We start from the raw sequence: 13,294 nt of genomic DNA on the forward strand, positions 1-13,294 counted from the left end.
ACTGGAATGTTGTTCTGAAGGACAGGGGAATGAAGAGAGGGGGCAGAGAGGAGGGGGAAGGAAGGAGGGGATAACAAATATGAATGCATACCTGCATAAGGTTGTGGTTGAATCCTCAGAGTGGATTTGGTTGCCCAGATACACGCTCTCACCCTGGTGACCCCCGCGGTGTTTTTAACAATAGCGGTGGTCACTTATTTAGCACTTAATCATCCAACGAGTACCTACATAGTGTTTAGTATATACCAAACGCACTTTGATAGACCAAACACACTTTGATAGATGAATTTATCTAATTCTCATAACCCCCTGAGGGAGGTGCAGTTACTGTCCCCGTGTCACACATGACGTTACTGAGCTACAGAAGAGGTGGCCTGCCTGAAGACTCATGTGGGCAGTGCATAGGAGCTGGTGTGCTCTCCAACCCCCATGCTCTGCCACCCACATTTCAGAGACCTCCACATGGGATACTTTTCTGTTGTCTTAAACCTGGCATCTTCACCTGTCTACTTCCTTTCAGTCCCTGCAAGTGTTTGGCCCTGGCTCTAGAGAATGGTTTTGCTTCGGGCCACCAGTGCAAGGCAGAAACGTGGAATGTGTAGGGCTGGGGGCAACGCAGCAGGAGTGACAGAGAATGATGGCACAAATGCCAGAGGAGCCCTAGGGTGGTGCTCAGTCATGGCTGCTGTGAGAGATGTGTTGGGTTAGGGGTGCTTACTGAGATCACACTTCAGAAACGATTATGTGTGGGTCAAGCATGGAGATTGCAGATTGGAGAGTTATCGGCAGTGTTTGAAAGAGCAACTGAAACATTTTACGGAGATTAAGAAAGGAGTGGATGGTGAAATGCTAAGTCAGGGAGTGAGAGGTCTTAATGTGTGCAGGCAAAGGTTGAAAGAGCAACAGTGAGAAGTGGCCACTTAGAGAAAAAATTCTTGGGTGCTGTGGGCTGACTGTGGGCCCTTGGAGAGGCAACCAAGAGCAAAGAAGAAAGAGATGGTAGTTCTGGATTCAATTCTTGGTTTTTCCTTTACTGTGTGACCTAGGAAAAATTACGTCACATCTCTGAGTCTTGCTCTCCACATCACTAAATGAAATAAATTATGCTGTTCTGGAAAAGGATATGACATATACAACATGTTGTCTGGCACAGAGGCAGATGTTCAATATATGATCTATGCTGTTAATACTAGACTCATTTTTAAATATGTAATATCATTGAACTTGTTGAATTACTTAGTAATTCGAATTTTTTAGATTATTGAAGAAAAATATGTGAAAAAGTTTTTATTTCTTTCTAAATCCACCAGAAAAAAGAAAAGAAATCATTAACGTCTGCTGTACCAGTTGAATCCAAACCGGGTAAACCATCTGGAAAGGTATGAAGATAGCAGTGCATTTCTACATGAGATATTTATTTATTCATAGCCTCTAAATTTATTCGGATCTGATTTTTTAAGGGCAAACTGTATGAGGTAGGATAACTTAAAGACCCTTCTCATGAATTATTGCTATAAGCTAAAATTGTGAAATTTTTTCAGGTATGTTTGTAACATTCAAAATATTTTTTTTAAGTTTATGTATTTGTTTTGGGAGATAGAGACAGCATGAGCAGGGGAGGGGTATGATAGACTGAGAGAGAGAGAATCCCAAGCAGACTGTACTGTCAGCTCAGAGCCCGACACAGGGCTGGAACTCACGAAACCACAAGACCATGACCAGACCCAAAACCAAGAGTCAGACGCTTAACCAGCTGAGCCATCCAGGCACCTCTGTAACATTTTATATTCTAACCTTCTGTTCTGAAAACTCTAGTTACATCTGGTGGAGTTTACATTACAGTTTCTCTCTTGCAAATATACCTTCTTTAACCAGAGGTATGACTGAAGAATTTAAGACACTTCTTCATTCTGAAATTCCCAAATGAATTGGTCTAAAGCTAACAGGTCCCAAGTTGTATTACATGATCAGGTGAGTTCCTAAAATTGTAGTGGGAATACGGTTGTTGAAAAAAAAAAAAAAGTTAAATAATCGTTTTTAACTTGAGTTAGGTAAATAAAGGGTCTTTTCCCAAATTCTTGTTTTCCCTTTTAAATTCAGCATATTCTTCACCATGAGTCTTTTTAAACCTCAGAGATAGGATGGAGGCCCTCCTTCATTATACTAATTAAAGTCCATATTGACAGAATAGATTGTCACGTCTTATAAGCTTAACATCCCTTTCAAGTAATTTGTTTTGTAGACTTCTTTAGGCAAGTAAGTAAACAAAAAACCACAAATGAATGAAGGAACACAGGCAATCCATCTTTGAAATAGATTCTATTTGGGAGAGGTACTATATAGACATTTTGTTGGAGTTCTTTGTAAATATGTAACACTGGGAAACTATTGGTAAGGAATGAATACAAAGAATTTCTCCTGTTGCATACAATTATATGATCATTATTCTTTGTTTTTGTTTTTTTAACTGAGGACATTGGAATGGGAACTTTAATGAGCCATTCGTTTGTTCTGTAGTTACTGCCATTAGACTTACTGAAGTTGTGATTCTTATCTGAACATGGCTTTCTGTTTTTGTAACCTGAAATGTGTACTCTGGGGCCTTACATAATAAAGTTTATTAGAGACTAGATTTTAACTATTTTAATGTTTGAAGAACTTTTGATGTTTCGTGTTTTTCTGCACAGAATTTTTGGTTTTTTTGTAGTTAAAAAATCAGAAGTGAAATATGTATTACAAATAGCATTTAAATACCTGCTCTCTTTCTTTTCTAGTCAGACCTGGATGCCGCTTTGGATGACTTAGTAGACACTTTAGGAGGACCTGAAGAAACTGAAGAAGATAACACAACATATACTGGACCTGAAGTTTCAGTATGTGATCTTGGTATCTGTAAAGATTTATACTTAATGGGTAGGAAAGGAAATAAGGTCATGGTCATGAGGCACAAAAGAATACCTAGTGTTCTGTTGCTTGGAGAGAAGCAGGATGGTGTCGCCATCAATAATGGCAACTAAACATTAGTGTTATAAATGGAAATGGTTTGTCCTATGGTAGCTGTCCTATTACAGTGATTCAGCAAACATTTATTGATTGTCTGTGTTGTGACTGGTGCTGGAATACAGCCTGTTGGGTCACAAACATTATTCTGTCCTTGAGATTTAAGTCCGCTAGGCTTGAACTTATGATTTCTAGAAATTTACCACCCTCAGCTCATCCCTATTCCTTACCCAGAAAAAGCAAGAAAATTACATGTTCCTTGATATTAAAAAGATAAATAGAAAGACATGCAAAAGACTGGAAGAAAATACTTGAAGCAGACATGACAAAGGATCTGTTTCTAGGATTTATGAAGAATTTTTAAAAGACAGCCCAATAGAAAAATAGGAGAAAACTTGTTTGGCTAATAAATAAATAAAAATGAAAGTCTTTCTAGTATTTATAGAAATGATACTAAAATATGGAGAGAACACACTCCTCAGAGTGGCAAAAGTGTAAAAGTCTGACAATTGACATGGAGCTTGTGGATGTTGAAGATGTACTTGTCCTTCAACTATCAATTCCACCTGTAGACAGATTCCCTGGAGGAAGCCTTACCCATGTGCACCAGGAGTTATAAGCACAGGTGAAACATTTGGACATGATTTGGGTCAACAGCAGACAAGCCTAATATAAGGGAACACTTTATTGTGGTTAAAATGGATTATTCATGTACCAACAGGGATACATTATAAAAACATAATTTTGAATAAGAATAATACAGTTTGATACCTAGAATATGATGCCATTGATACAACATTTGAAAATATGTAAAAGTAGTGCTCAGTTTGGCAGCACATATGCTAACATTGGAAGGATACAGAGAAGATCAGTGTGGCCCCTGCAGGGATGACACACCAATTCGTAACGCGTTCTGTACCTTTTCAATAAAAAAAAAAGAAAAAATATGCAAAGTAATGCTGCATGTTGTTTGTGGATACCTACATATGGAATAATTGTTTTAAAATTTGCTTGATTTTAAGTGGGTAGATACAATAAAGTTCAGGATGGTGGCTCTTGGTGGCTAACAAGGAAAAGGAATGGGATAGTAGAGGGTTAAACAGGAGATGTGACTCTAGCTGATCTTTTTTTCTTCGAAATTAGGTCTGGAAGACTTGGGTGTTAGCTTATAGAGAAATTTATTATTAACTGTACTTTTATATGTATTGGAAAGAGACCGTGAAAAATGTTTTAAAATGTGCTTTAGTATAAGAATAAAAAATATAGTAGGTTGAATATTTTCTAGTATTACATATGAATTAAGCTAATTAAATAAGGGCAAGTATTGTATAAACTTACAATTTCAGAGTTGTATAAAGTATTGGCTTTTTAAGTGCATTTCATTTCAGTAGCTCCATAAATTACTAATGGCAACAGTACTTTGGTTGCATAATAGCATAGAACATTGTCAGCTAATTAATTATATAATATCCCTCTGTGTGATCTTTATTCCAGGATCCAATGACTTCCATCTACATAGAGGAATTAGGTAAAAGAGAAGTCACCATTCCTCCAAAATACAGGGAACTTTTGGCAGTAAGTTAAATAATCATTTACTTTTATTTTACTTTTTGGAACATAATCTTATCCCATTAATATATTCACATTTTTTAAAATTAGAAAATATAATGAGGCATGTGAAGTTGTCGTTATGAAGACTCTCACTGTATCAATTTGCGAGGGCTGCCATAATGAAGTACCATAGACTGCGTGGCTTGAACAACAGAAATATTTTGTATCATAGGTCTAGAGGTCAGAAAACGAATCTGGGTGTGGGTAGCGTGGGTTCCTTCTGAGGGTTGTGAAGCATGGATCTGAGGCCTCTCTACTTGGTTTGTACGTGGCCATCTTCCCTGTGTATACATCTTTTGGTCTACATTCCCCACTTCTCTAAGAGCAGCAGTCTTGGGGTGCCTGGGTGGCTCAGTCAGTTAAGCGCCCAACTTCAGCTCAGGTCATGATCTTGTGGTTCACGAGGTTGAGCCCCACGTTGGGCTCTGTGCTGGCAGCTCAGAGCCTGGAGCCTGCTTCAGATTCTGTATCTCCCTCTGTCTCTCCCTCTCTCTGCCCCTCCGCCACTTGCTCTCTGTCTCTCTCTCAAAAATAATAAACATAAAAAAAATTAAAAAAAAAAAAAAGAACAGCAGTCTTATGGGGTTAGGGCACATCCTAATATCATCACTTAACCTTAATTACCTCTTGAAAGGCCCTACCTCCAAATACAGTCACACACTGGAGTACTAGGAACTCTTGAAAGGTTGTGGGAAGGCACAATTTAACCCATAACACTCACTGAACAGTACATTTTGCCAACTGTAAAAGTTAATTTTGGACTTTCAACATGATCAAATTAATATTTTTTTCAGAAAAAAGAAGGTATCACAGGGCCTCCTCCAGACTCTTCGGTGAGTTTACATAAATGTCTTCTAAGATACAAGTTAACCTTTTTTTAAATCTTTAGTTGGGGGATAGGGCATCAATTCTGTATATTGTGTCTATGAATAATCGCTAAATCAGATCAAGTTTCCATCTATTCAGAGGAAGGAGATGGGTATGGGGTTGCTTCAGTGCTCATGGCTTTGTATATATATATATATATATATATATGTAAACGTATATATATATATTTTTTTCTTTTTTTTGAGGGGAAGCAGAATGGAGCCAAGAAGGTATTAGGGCAAAATAAATATTAATAAAAATAGAATGAGAATATCCTAATATGTAATCCATTTAAAGGAGGGAAACAGGAAAATAGTATTGGTGAGCACTCATTTCCTTCCAAACAAAGAATTTATCTGAGTTAGGTGATAACATACTTGATTTGGTAGTAAAGGAATGTCAAATCATTCTTCATTTGCTGAGTTTGTATTGTGATCTGTAACTTGAATGACTCTCACATGTTAACCCATCGTGGTGCCTGTTTCTTTAGAAACCCATGGGGCCAAGTGATGCCATAGATGCTTTGTCATCTGACTTCACCTGCAGTTCTCCTACCGCTGGTGGAAAGAAACCTAAGGAAGAGGTACTGTTTTCCAAATAATTAGGGGGAGCTTGTTAGAAACTATATAAAACTTGAAAACAATTTCTTTTTAGTTCTGATTATCAAAGTTACATTTATTCTAACGATAAGTCTAATCTTTTGCATTTCGTCTTTCAGAAATCTACAGAAGAGGTTCTTAAAACTCAGCCAGCCAGGGTAGTCAAAAGTGCTGCTTCACCCCAAGAGAAAAAAAGAAAGGTGGAGGAGGTATAAATAATTACTTCTTTGGAAATAAACATGGTCCACCTGATAGCACTTGCTTTCCTGAGCCCGATCTAGTTGATTCAGGATAATCCCAGTACAGCATGATGAGGGGCATCTTTTTTCCCTCGGGGGTCTGTGTGGACTAGTAAATCCAATCAGGGTTCTATCCATTATCTCCAGACAGGCCTTTTATGTTTCTGCAAATACCAATCATGATTTGAACACAGCCTTCTTGGTTGTGAAACAAGAGTATCTCATCATTACAACACACAGAAAGACAAGACACCAAAAGAGTTGCACTCTTAGAACATAATCTTCACCTTGATTCTTTTTTTTTTTAAAGTGTATTTATTTATTTTTGAGAGAGACCGAGACAGTGCGAGTCAGGGAGGGATACAGAGAGGGAAAGAGAATCCCAAGCAGGCTCCACGTTGCCAGCACAGAGCCCGATGTAACCTGCAAAGCTGAGAGATCATAACCTGGGCCAAAACCAACATTCAGACACTTAACCAACTGAGCCATCCAGGTGCCCCATTCACCATGATTTTCTAATGGAGTTTGACCTGTAAATCACTAGTGGGATGTGGCTGTAGCTGCTTCTGTACGTTCTATTAACCATAATCAATTGTCCCCAATCCTGAACCGTGGTCCTGCAGCTCATCTTCTGGTTGAGAAGACATTCTCCATCTGCAGATAGTTCAGATAATGCAAGGAGCGGTTTGTGTCGGGTCTGCTCTGCCTCTCCCTTCCTGGAGGGGACAGTTTATTTTTATCTGGCTGGCTGGGGAGCAGTGAGAGCCACACCCTGAGAGTGGGAGTCCCCACAGCCATCAGCCGTTGTGCATTCAGACATGAAGCCTGTGGGGCCACTTCAAGCTCCCCAGCTTCCTGGACTTTGCTAGTTTGCTAAGACCAGGGTTGTCAGAAATTATTTCTAAAGACACATTAAAAAAAAAAACAACAGCAACAGAAAAGTGAAAGTTTACTTCTTCAAGCTTTTAATTTGATACGAGCGTTGTGTAATAATTATAGCTTGAGAAATAAGGGGTGAAGTGTGCCCCCGAGGGTATAAACAGCATAAGACACTGTGGAAGTGTCTTAGCCCCAATTTTCATTCACTGGTAAGTTCTTTTTTTTTTCCTTTCTCTTTTCTGCTAGGTTTCCAATAAAATTGCCTTCCTAAAGTCCTTCCCTAATCTGCAACTCATTTTAGAATTTTAAAATTGGGATTTCACAAAGAAGTGGATAGGTTGTTCAGGCTGAAGGGATGTTCCCTTTTTTAATGTACAGATTTTTTCCTTTTTTAGCAGGACACAATGAGTGATCAAGCACTGGAGGCTCTTTCTGCTTCGCTGGGCACTCGGAAGCCAGAACCTGAGCTCGACCTCAGCTCCATTAAAGAAGTTGATGAGGTACTGACCTTGGATTCATATACAAAACATGTTGTTCGGCGGGTTATGAAACTAAATGTTCTTACCCAACTTCTGTTTTTTGGAGATTAAAAATTAACTACTCTTCATTCTGCCTTACTTTCAGAGTCTAGTTAACTTAGATTTTCATTCTTGCATAGTTAGCAACCAAGAAGGATAGTTGAGTATTGCCTTTTAAACCATCTAGAGTTTTAATATGTAAAGTGAATGCTAATCTCTTCTGCCAATGCTTAAATGACACCTGACTAACAAGATAACCTGGAGGCAATGGCTTGGCGAGAGGTTTGTCTGCTCTTGTGGACATTGGAAATTTGTGTTTTCAAAAGGATTCCAGGTGCTTCTTTTTATAAGCAGAGAGGGGGAATGTGGTAGATGGGGTGGGAAGATCCTTCTTTTTATAACTGTGGAGAAAAATGTTGAAAATCTTGTCTCAAATTAGAATAATATCAAGCAAGGATTAACTCTGTAACTGCAGTTCCTGCATGCCTACTACACTTCAACATCTTAGCAAGCCTTCTGAGCCATAATAAGCTTATATTTGGTGGAGGAGAGTTTTACCATGACATTACAGTTTTTAAAGAATTTTTCAGCTGAGTTATCTGGGATAAAAGAGGGAGTTGGCCTGTGGGCATTGTTGACAAGGCAGTGTAGTTGGGGGACATGGAAATACAGCCTGGGCACCCTCAGAAGCATCAGCCTATCAGCTCACGGAGGGGAGCTGGCATGTGCCTGTCACTGTCATAATGCCGCTGCCTCCGCTGTCACTTCCTGTTCTGAATCACTGAGGAAAGTGAGTCTCACAGGCTCCTGGCCTGAGTCTGGGATTGCTCTGGTCCAAAATGGGCCAGTTTCTATCTTCAGCTTTCTTTGAGGGCTTACCAGGCGCAGTGTGGCATGACAAGCTTTGTGAAGGCGAACACAAGGGAGCAGGGGAAGCAGTCCTCGTCCTCCAAGACCAAGTAATGTATTGAGAAGAAAGGAAATTGTCATAAAGACAGTGCGAGGCACACGTTATTTAAAGCAGCCACATAGACAAATGTCTGAGGGAGAGGATGGTCCTGGCAAGACCCTGCGGGTGTGTGTGTCTTGGTGGGGGAGCAGACCAAGTTGAGTTACAGTCCCACCACCAGACAGCTGCAGGGCAGGGGACCAACTGCACTTTATTTCAGACTTTTTACAGAGAATGGTGTGATTTAATAAGACAGTAATTTGGGGAGGAAACGTATAAACATAAATCTCAGGGCAAAGTGTCTTAGGGTGACTAAAATCAGGTCAGTAGTTGTAAAAAGTGCTGCATAAAAATAAGTTCTTAAGCAGTTGGGGTAACTAGTTTTGGGATACATGTATAAATGTATTTATGTTTCCTCTAGAAAACCTCCACAGCAGTGAACTTCTAAAATTCTAACTAAAACTAAAAGGACTGTTCTTTCTATTCTTTCTATTAGTTTCTACTTTATCTTCCGCTATTTTCCACTAGTTTTCCTTTTATTTATTTATTTACTTACATCCAAGTAGTTTTCTTTTTAATTATATTCAAAGTATAAATATTTCCTAAGATCTTCCAATCCTCTGGATTCTTAAGCTGAATTTTAGTGCCTAATGGTGAATTTATTACTTTCTGGATACTCTGATGTTTTGATAAGCCTTATGAAGGTTAATATTCTATAGGAGTCCCAAACCACTTCAGTTTATTCCATACTAGAGAGCTCTCTATGGAGAAATTGCATCATGCTTCAGAGAAGACATCCATGCCTACTTATTCTTATAATGTATCATGACATAAGTATTCTACAATGATACCTCATTAATCCTCCCCATTTCTGTGTGTAGTGACCTGGTCTGGTGCTATTTCAGTTGAGTAGACATTTGTCTTCAGTGCCTACAGTGCAGGCATTTAAAGAATATAAAGATCAGGGGTGCCTGGGTGGCTCAGCCAGTTAAACAACTGACTCTTGATTTCAGCTCAGGTCATGATCTCACGGTTTGTGGGGTGAAGCCCTCCATTGGGCTCCACACTGTCACTGCTTGGGATTCTTTCTCTCTGCACCTTTCCTGCTCAAACTCTCAAACTCCCTCTCTTTCTCTCAAAATAAGTAAATAAACTAAAAAAAAAAATAAAAAGAATGTAAAGATCAAACAGGAATAGAAAGGATTTAACGGTGCACATGATTCTCACTGTCCACAAGCCTGGAGAGGACAGTCTTCTACAGGTGACTTCTGACTTTCATGAAGGCTGTTTTATAGGTAGAAACATCACGAATCTCTGAATGGGGGAGTGCCACTACGTAATAGGACTTCCTCCACGTGTTGCAGTAGAATATAACTGGAAATATTTTTTTTAAAAAAACCACAACTTTAATCCCTTAATGATAATTGTTAATTTACAGGACAATAAAACTGTAATTGTAAAGCCTAGAAGAGTGCTTGGCTCATTAAAAGTGCTTAATATTTTTAAAATCAATCATTCATTCAATGGAGAACTACTATTTTAGGTTGAAATACAGATGGAGCAGTAGGTTGAACTGGAATTTGCTAAGTGATATTCCTCTTTGTGCCCAGGAGCTCCTTGTTTTGTGATCTAAATCCATGCCTTGGTACAGGTGCCAATTATTACATATCATGGAACTTCCCATAAGTCACCAGTAGTTTAAAATGCAAATGCTATATCCTAGAAGCCAGTGATCTACTATAGAACTGCACTTTTATCTCGAATGCAGTTGGTTATTCATGGTTCAGTAATCCAATAAAGTCCTAGTTCTTAGTGAAGGGAGTACCTTTTTTATTGCAGCAATCTACAATAGCCAAATTATGGAAGCATCCCAAGTGTTCATCAGTAGATGAATGGATAAGGATGTGGTATATACATACAATGAAATACTATTCAGCCATAAAAAAGAATGAAATCTTGTCAGTTGCAATAACATAGATGGAGCTAGAAAATATAAACCTAAACGATATAAGTCCAGTCAGAGAAAGACAAACACCATATGATTTCACTCATATGTGGACTATAACAAAACAAACAAGCAAACAAACAAAAAAAGAGGTAGAAAGAGACACAAACCAAGAAACAGACTTTTAACTCTAGAGAAGAAACTGATGGTTACCAGAGAGGAGGTGGGTGGGGTGTTGGATGAGATAGGTAAAGGGGATTAAGAGTACATTTACCATGATGAGCACTGAGTAACATATAGAATTGTTAAATCACTATAGTGTACGCCTGAAACTTACATAACCTGGTATGTTAACGATACTGAAATTAAAAAAAAAAAATTTAAAAAAGAGTCCTTTTAAAAGAGGTAAAACCAATTATCCATGGATCAGCCAAGATTTGTGATGAGCTGCTTCTCCCATTTCTGAACTGTATTTAACCATGGGAACTGGTTGGTTTTTTCCCCCCTAGATAACTGAGTAAGAGATGAAGGCTATTGAAATAATTACAACTAACTTATGCACTGTGCTTAATGGTCTCGATATTTTATTTCCTTTTCTCTAGTGATCCTTACAAGTCAGTGGACTAGGTAAAAATTATTGGTAGCCCCATTTTATTGCTTAAGAAAGACTAAGTGGCTCCCCAAGGTGATAGAGCAGCTGAGAGCAGGGCGGGGACACCTCTCCAGGATTCCCCGCCCTGTTGTTTTTTTCTGTCTTCCTCACAGCCAACCAGTTACTATGGTCTTGTGCTGTGTAGTTTACAAAGCACAGACACACACTTGAATCTGATATGGTTTTGTCTACAACACTTATGAAGTACATAAAGTGATATCCTCTTGTTTTACCTACATTACCCACATGTTTTGTGTTTTATTTCCCTCTCCACTTTAATCAGGCAAAAGCTAAAGAAGAGAAACTAAAAAAGTGTGGTGAAGATGATGAAACTGTGCCTTCGGAGTATAGATTAAAGCCAACCACGGTATGCTGTTAGCCATGACACCTAACAGAATATGCTCTTCTTCATATCATGTTCTGTTGGGACTGTTCCCATGATGCTCAAGAACATGACTATCCCAGTTCTTATACTAACTGAACCCCCTGAACCCTTTCTTTCCTGTTCTTTAAAGTTAGTTGATTGTTTCCTAAGTAGTAACCGTGTGGTCATTAAAATTCCCACAAATCCAAGTGTTCCAGATATTAACAATGCATGATATAGATCCTTAACCTTGAAGCGTAAGAAACAATTTGGGAATAAATTTTTCTGTAACCGTTGTATGGATAAAAGCACCATAGATCTTTGAAGGGGTAGACATAAATGTGTAGCTATTTGCCAGTATCCTTAGGGTGGTTTGTTGGTGGTGGTTTGGGTTTAATGTGAGGATGGTGGACTTCTGTAATTATATCTGTAATTTATCTTTCAAAAATTAAACGTAAACACATGATAGAAAATGTTTTGATTCTTCTTTGTGCTTATATATGGAAACTGTCCTTATAGGTGCTAATACAGAAAGTTCCTCAGTTTAGAAATATTCTAAATTGTGAAACGTCATCTCCAAAAAACAAAAAAAGGATTACAGGAATGAAATCTACCTCTTCACCCTGGATTGGAGAACAGAGATTTTTAAGTTTATTTTAGAGCTTAGCTGTTTATTCTGATACTTGATTTAAAAAATACTGAAAATTTATTCACTCAAATATAAGAAGTTCACTCAAAAACAGATCATTAAAATATAAGGGGAAAAAAAATCTCCTCCTATCCTGGAATTCCCTAGAAGAAACTTAATGAGCCATGAAAAGAAAATGTTCTATTTAACTTTCAATGAATTTTCAATTTTGTTTACAGGATAAAGATGGAAAACCACTTTTGCCAGAGCCTGAAGAAAAATCCAAGGTTAGGAAATGATCTTTCTGATAAAGAGCAAAAGAACTGTAAAGTATAAATTGAAGATCATTTTGACAGGATTTCTCTGTGGAGACTTTGAATGCCAACCTAGTTGTAAAGAGAGGGGAACTTGTGGTAGCAACACTTGGCTCATACCTCTGACTCCTTTTCATATCTTTTATGATTATTTTCTTCATGAATTATTACTAGAATATTGGGAGTTTGTAGGTGGCATTCATTGCACATTAGGAGCTGATGTCAAGAATGCCTCAAATTATATTGTTGGCACTTCAGAATTTGATTATAATCATGACATCAGATATTTTAATGATTCTACACTGCCTTAACTTGGTCTAAAGCAGTCAGGTCCTCACTGAATGAAGGTGGTGCTGTGATTTTTCCCATTTTACATGTGATGAAACAGAGGCAGAGACATGTAAATAGCCCAAGATCTTACAGCTAAAAACTAGCACGACCAGGACTCAAAACGCAGACTACCAACAGAGGCACAGCTTCTAGATGACATGCCGTTCTGTTGTAGATGACTGGTATTGCTCAAAATTTCCACATGCTCCAAATGAATAATACCATTTCATCTGAAGGAACTAGGGATGGGAGAACTTTGTTGCCCAAATCCCTCAGAGTCTTAGGGAAGGAGTATATGATCTGTGTTTCCTGAGCTATTCAGAAGGCACTCATTAGGAAATAGTGAAAAACAGTCACATACGAAAAAACTATACAGATCTTCATTAGAAAGAAAAGGTG

General features: G+C 38.3%; 1 protein-coding gene and 1 non-coding gene across 23 annotated transcripts in view; both read left to right on the forward strand.

The window, feature by feature from the left end:
- CAST (calpastatin) overlaps positions 1 to 13,294 on the forward strand; it is a 107,933-nt gene that overhangs the window by 68,304 nt on the left and 26,335 nt on the right. For 12 of the 22 annotated variants that reach the window (XM_027037483.2, XM_027037522.2, XM_053225122.1 and 9 more), the window contains 9 exons: positions 1,311 to 1,379; positions 2,775 to 2,873; positions 4,495 to 4,575; positions 5,406 to 5,444; positions 5,969 to 6,061; positions 6,197 to 6,286; positions 7,591 to 7,695; positions 11,543 to 11,626; positions 12,491 to 12,538. In XM_027037483.2, the coding sequence (XP_026893284.1) occupies positions 1,311 to 1,379; positions 2,775 to 2,873; positions 4,495 to 4,575; positions 5,406 to 5,444; positions 5,969 to 6,061; positions 6,197 to 6,286; positions 7,591 to 7,695; positions 11,543 to 11,626; positions 12,491 to 12,538 (708 nt within the window). The remainder of the gene's footprint in view (positions 1 to 1,310; positions 1,380 to 2,774; positions 2,874 to 4,494; positions 4,576 to 5,405; positions 5,445 to 5,968; positions 6,062 to 6,196; positions 6,287 to 7,590; positions 7,696 to 11,542; positions 11,627 to 12,490; positions 12,539 to 13,294) is intronic. The other 10 variants (XM_027037551.2, XM_027037558.2, XM_027037566.2 and 7 more) reach the window with 1 other exon arrangement.
- Positions 3,819 to 3,923, forward strand: LOC113594826 (U6 spliceosomal RNA). Its single transcript, XR_003415273.1, has one exon. It is a non-coding gene; the product is annotated as a U6 spliceosomal RNA (small nuclear RNA).

The sequence above is a fragment of the Acinonyx jubatus genome, chromosome A1, assembly GCF_027475565.1.
Source record: "Acinonyx jubatus isolate Ajub_Pintada_27869175 chromosome A1, VMU_Ajub_asm_v1.0, whole genome shotgun sequence".
In the NCBI taxonomy this organism is placed as follows: Eukaryota; Metazoa; Chordata; class Mammalia; order Carnivora; family Felidae; genus Acinonyx; species Acinonyx jubatus.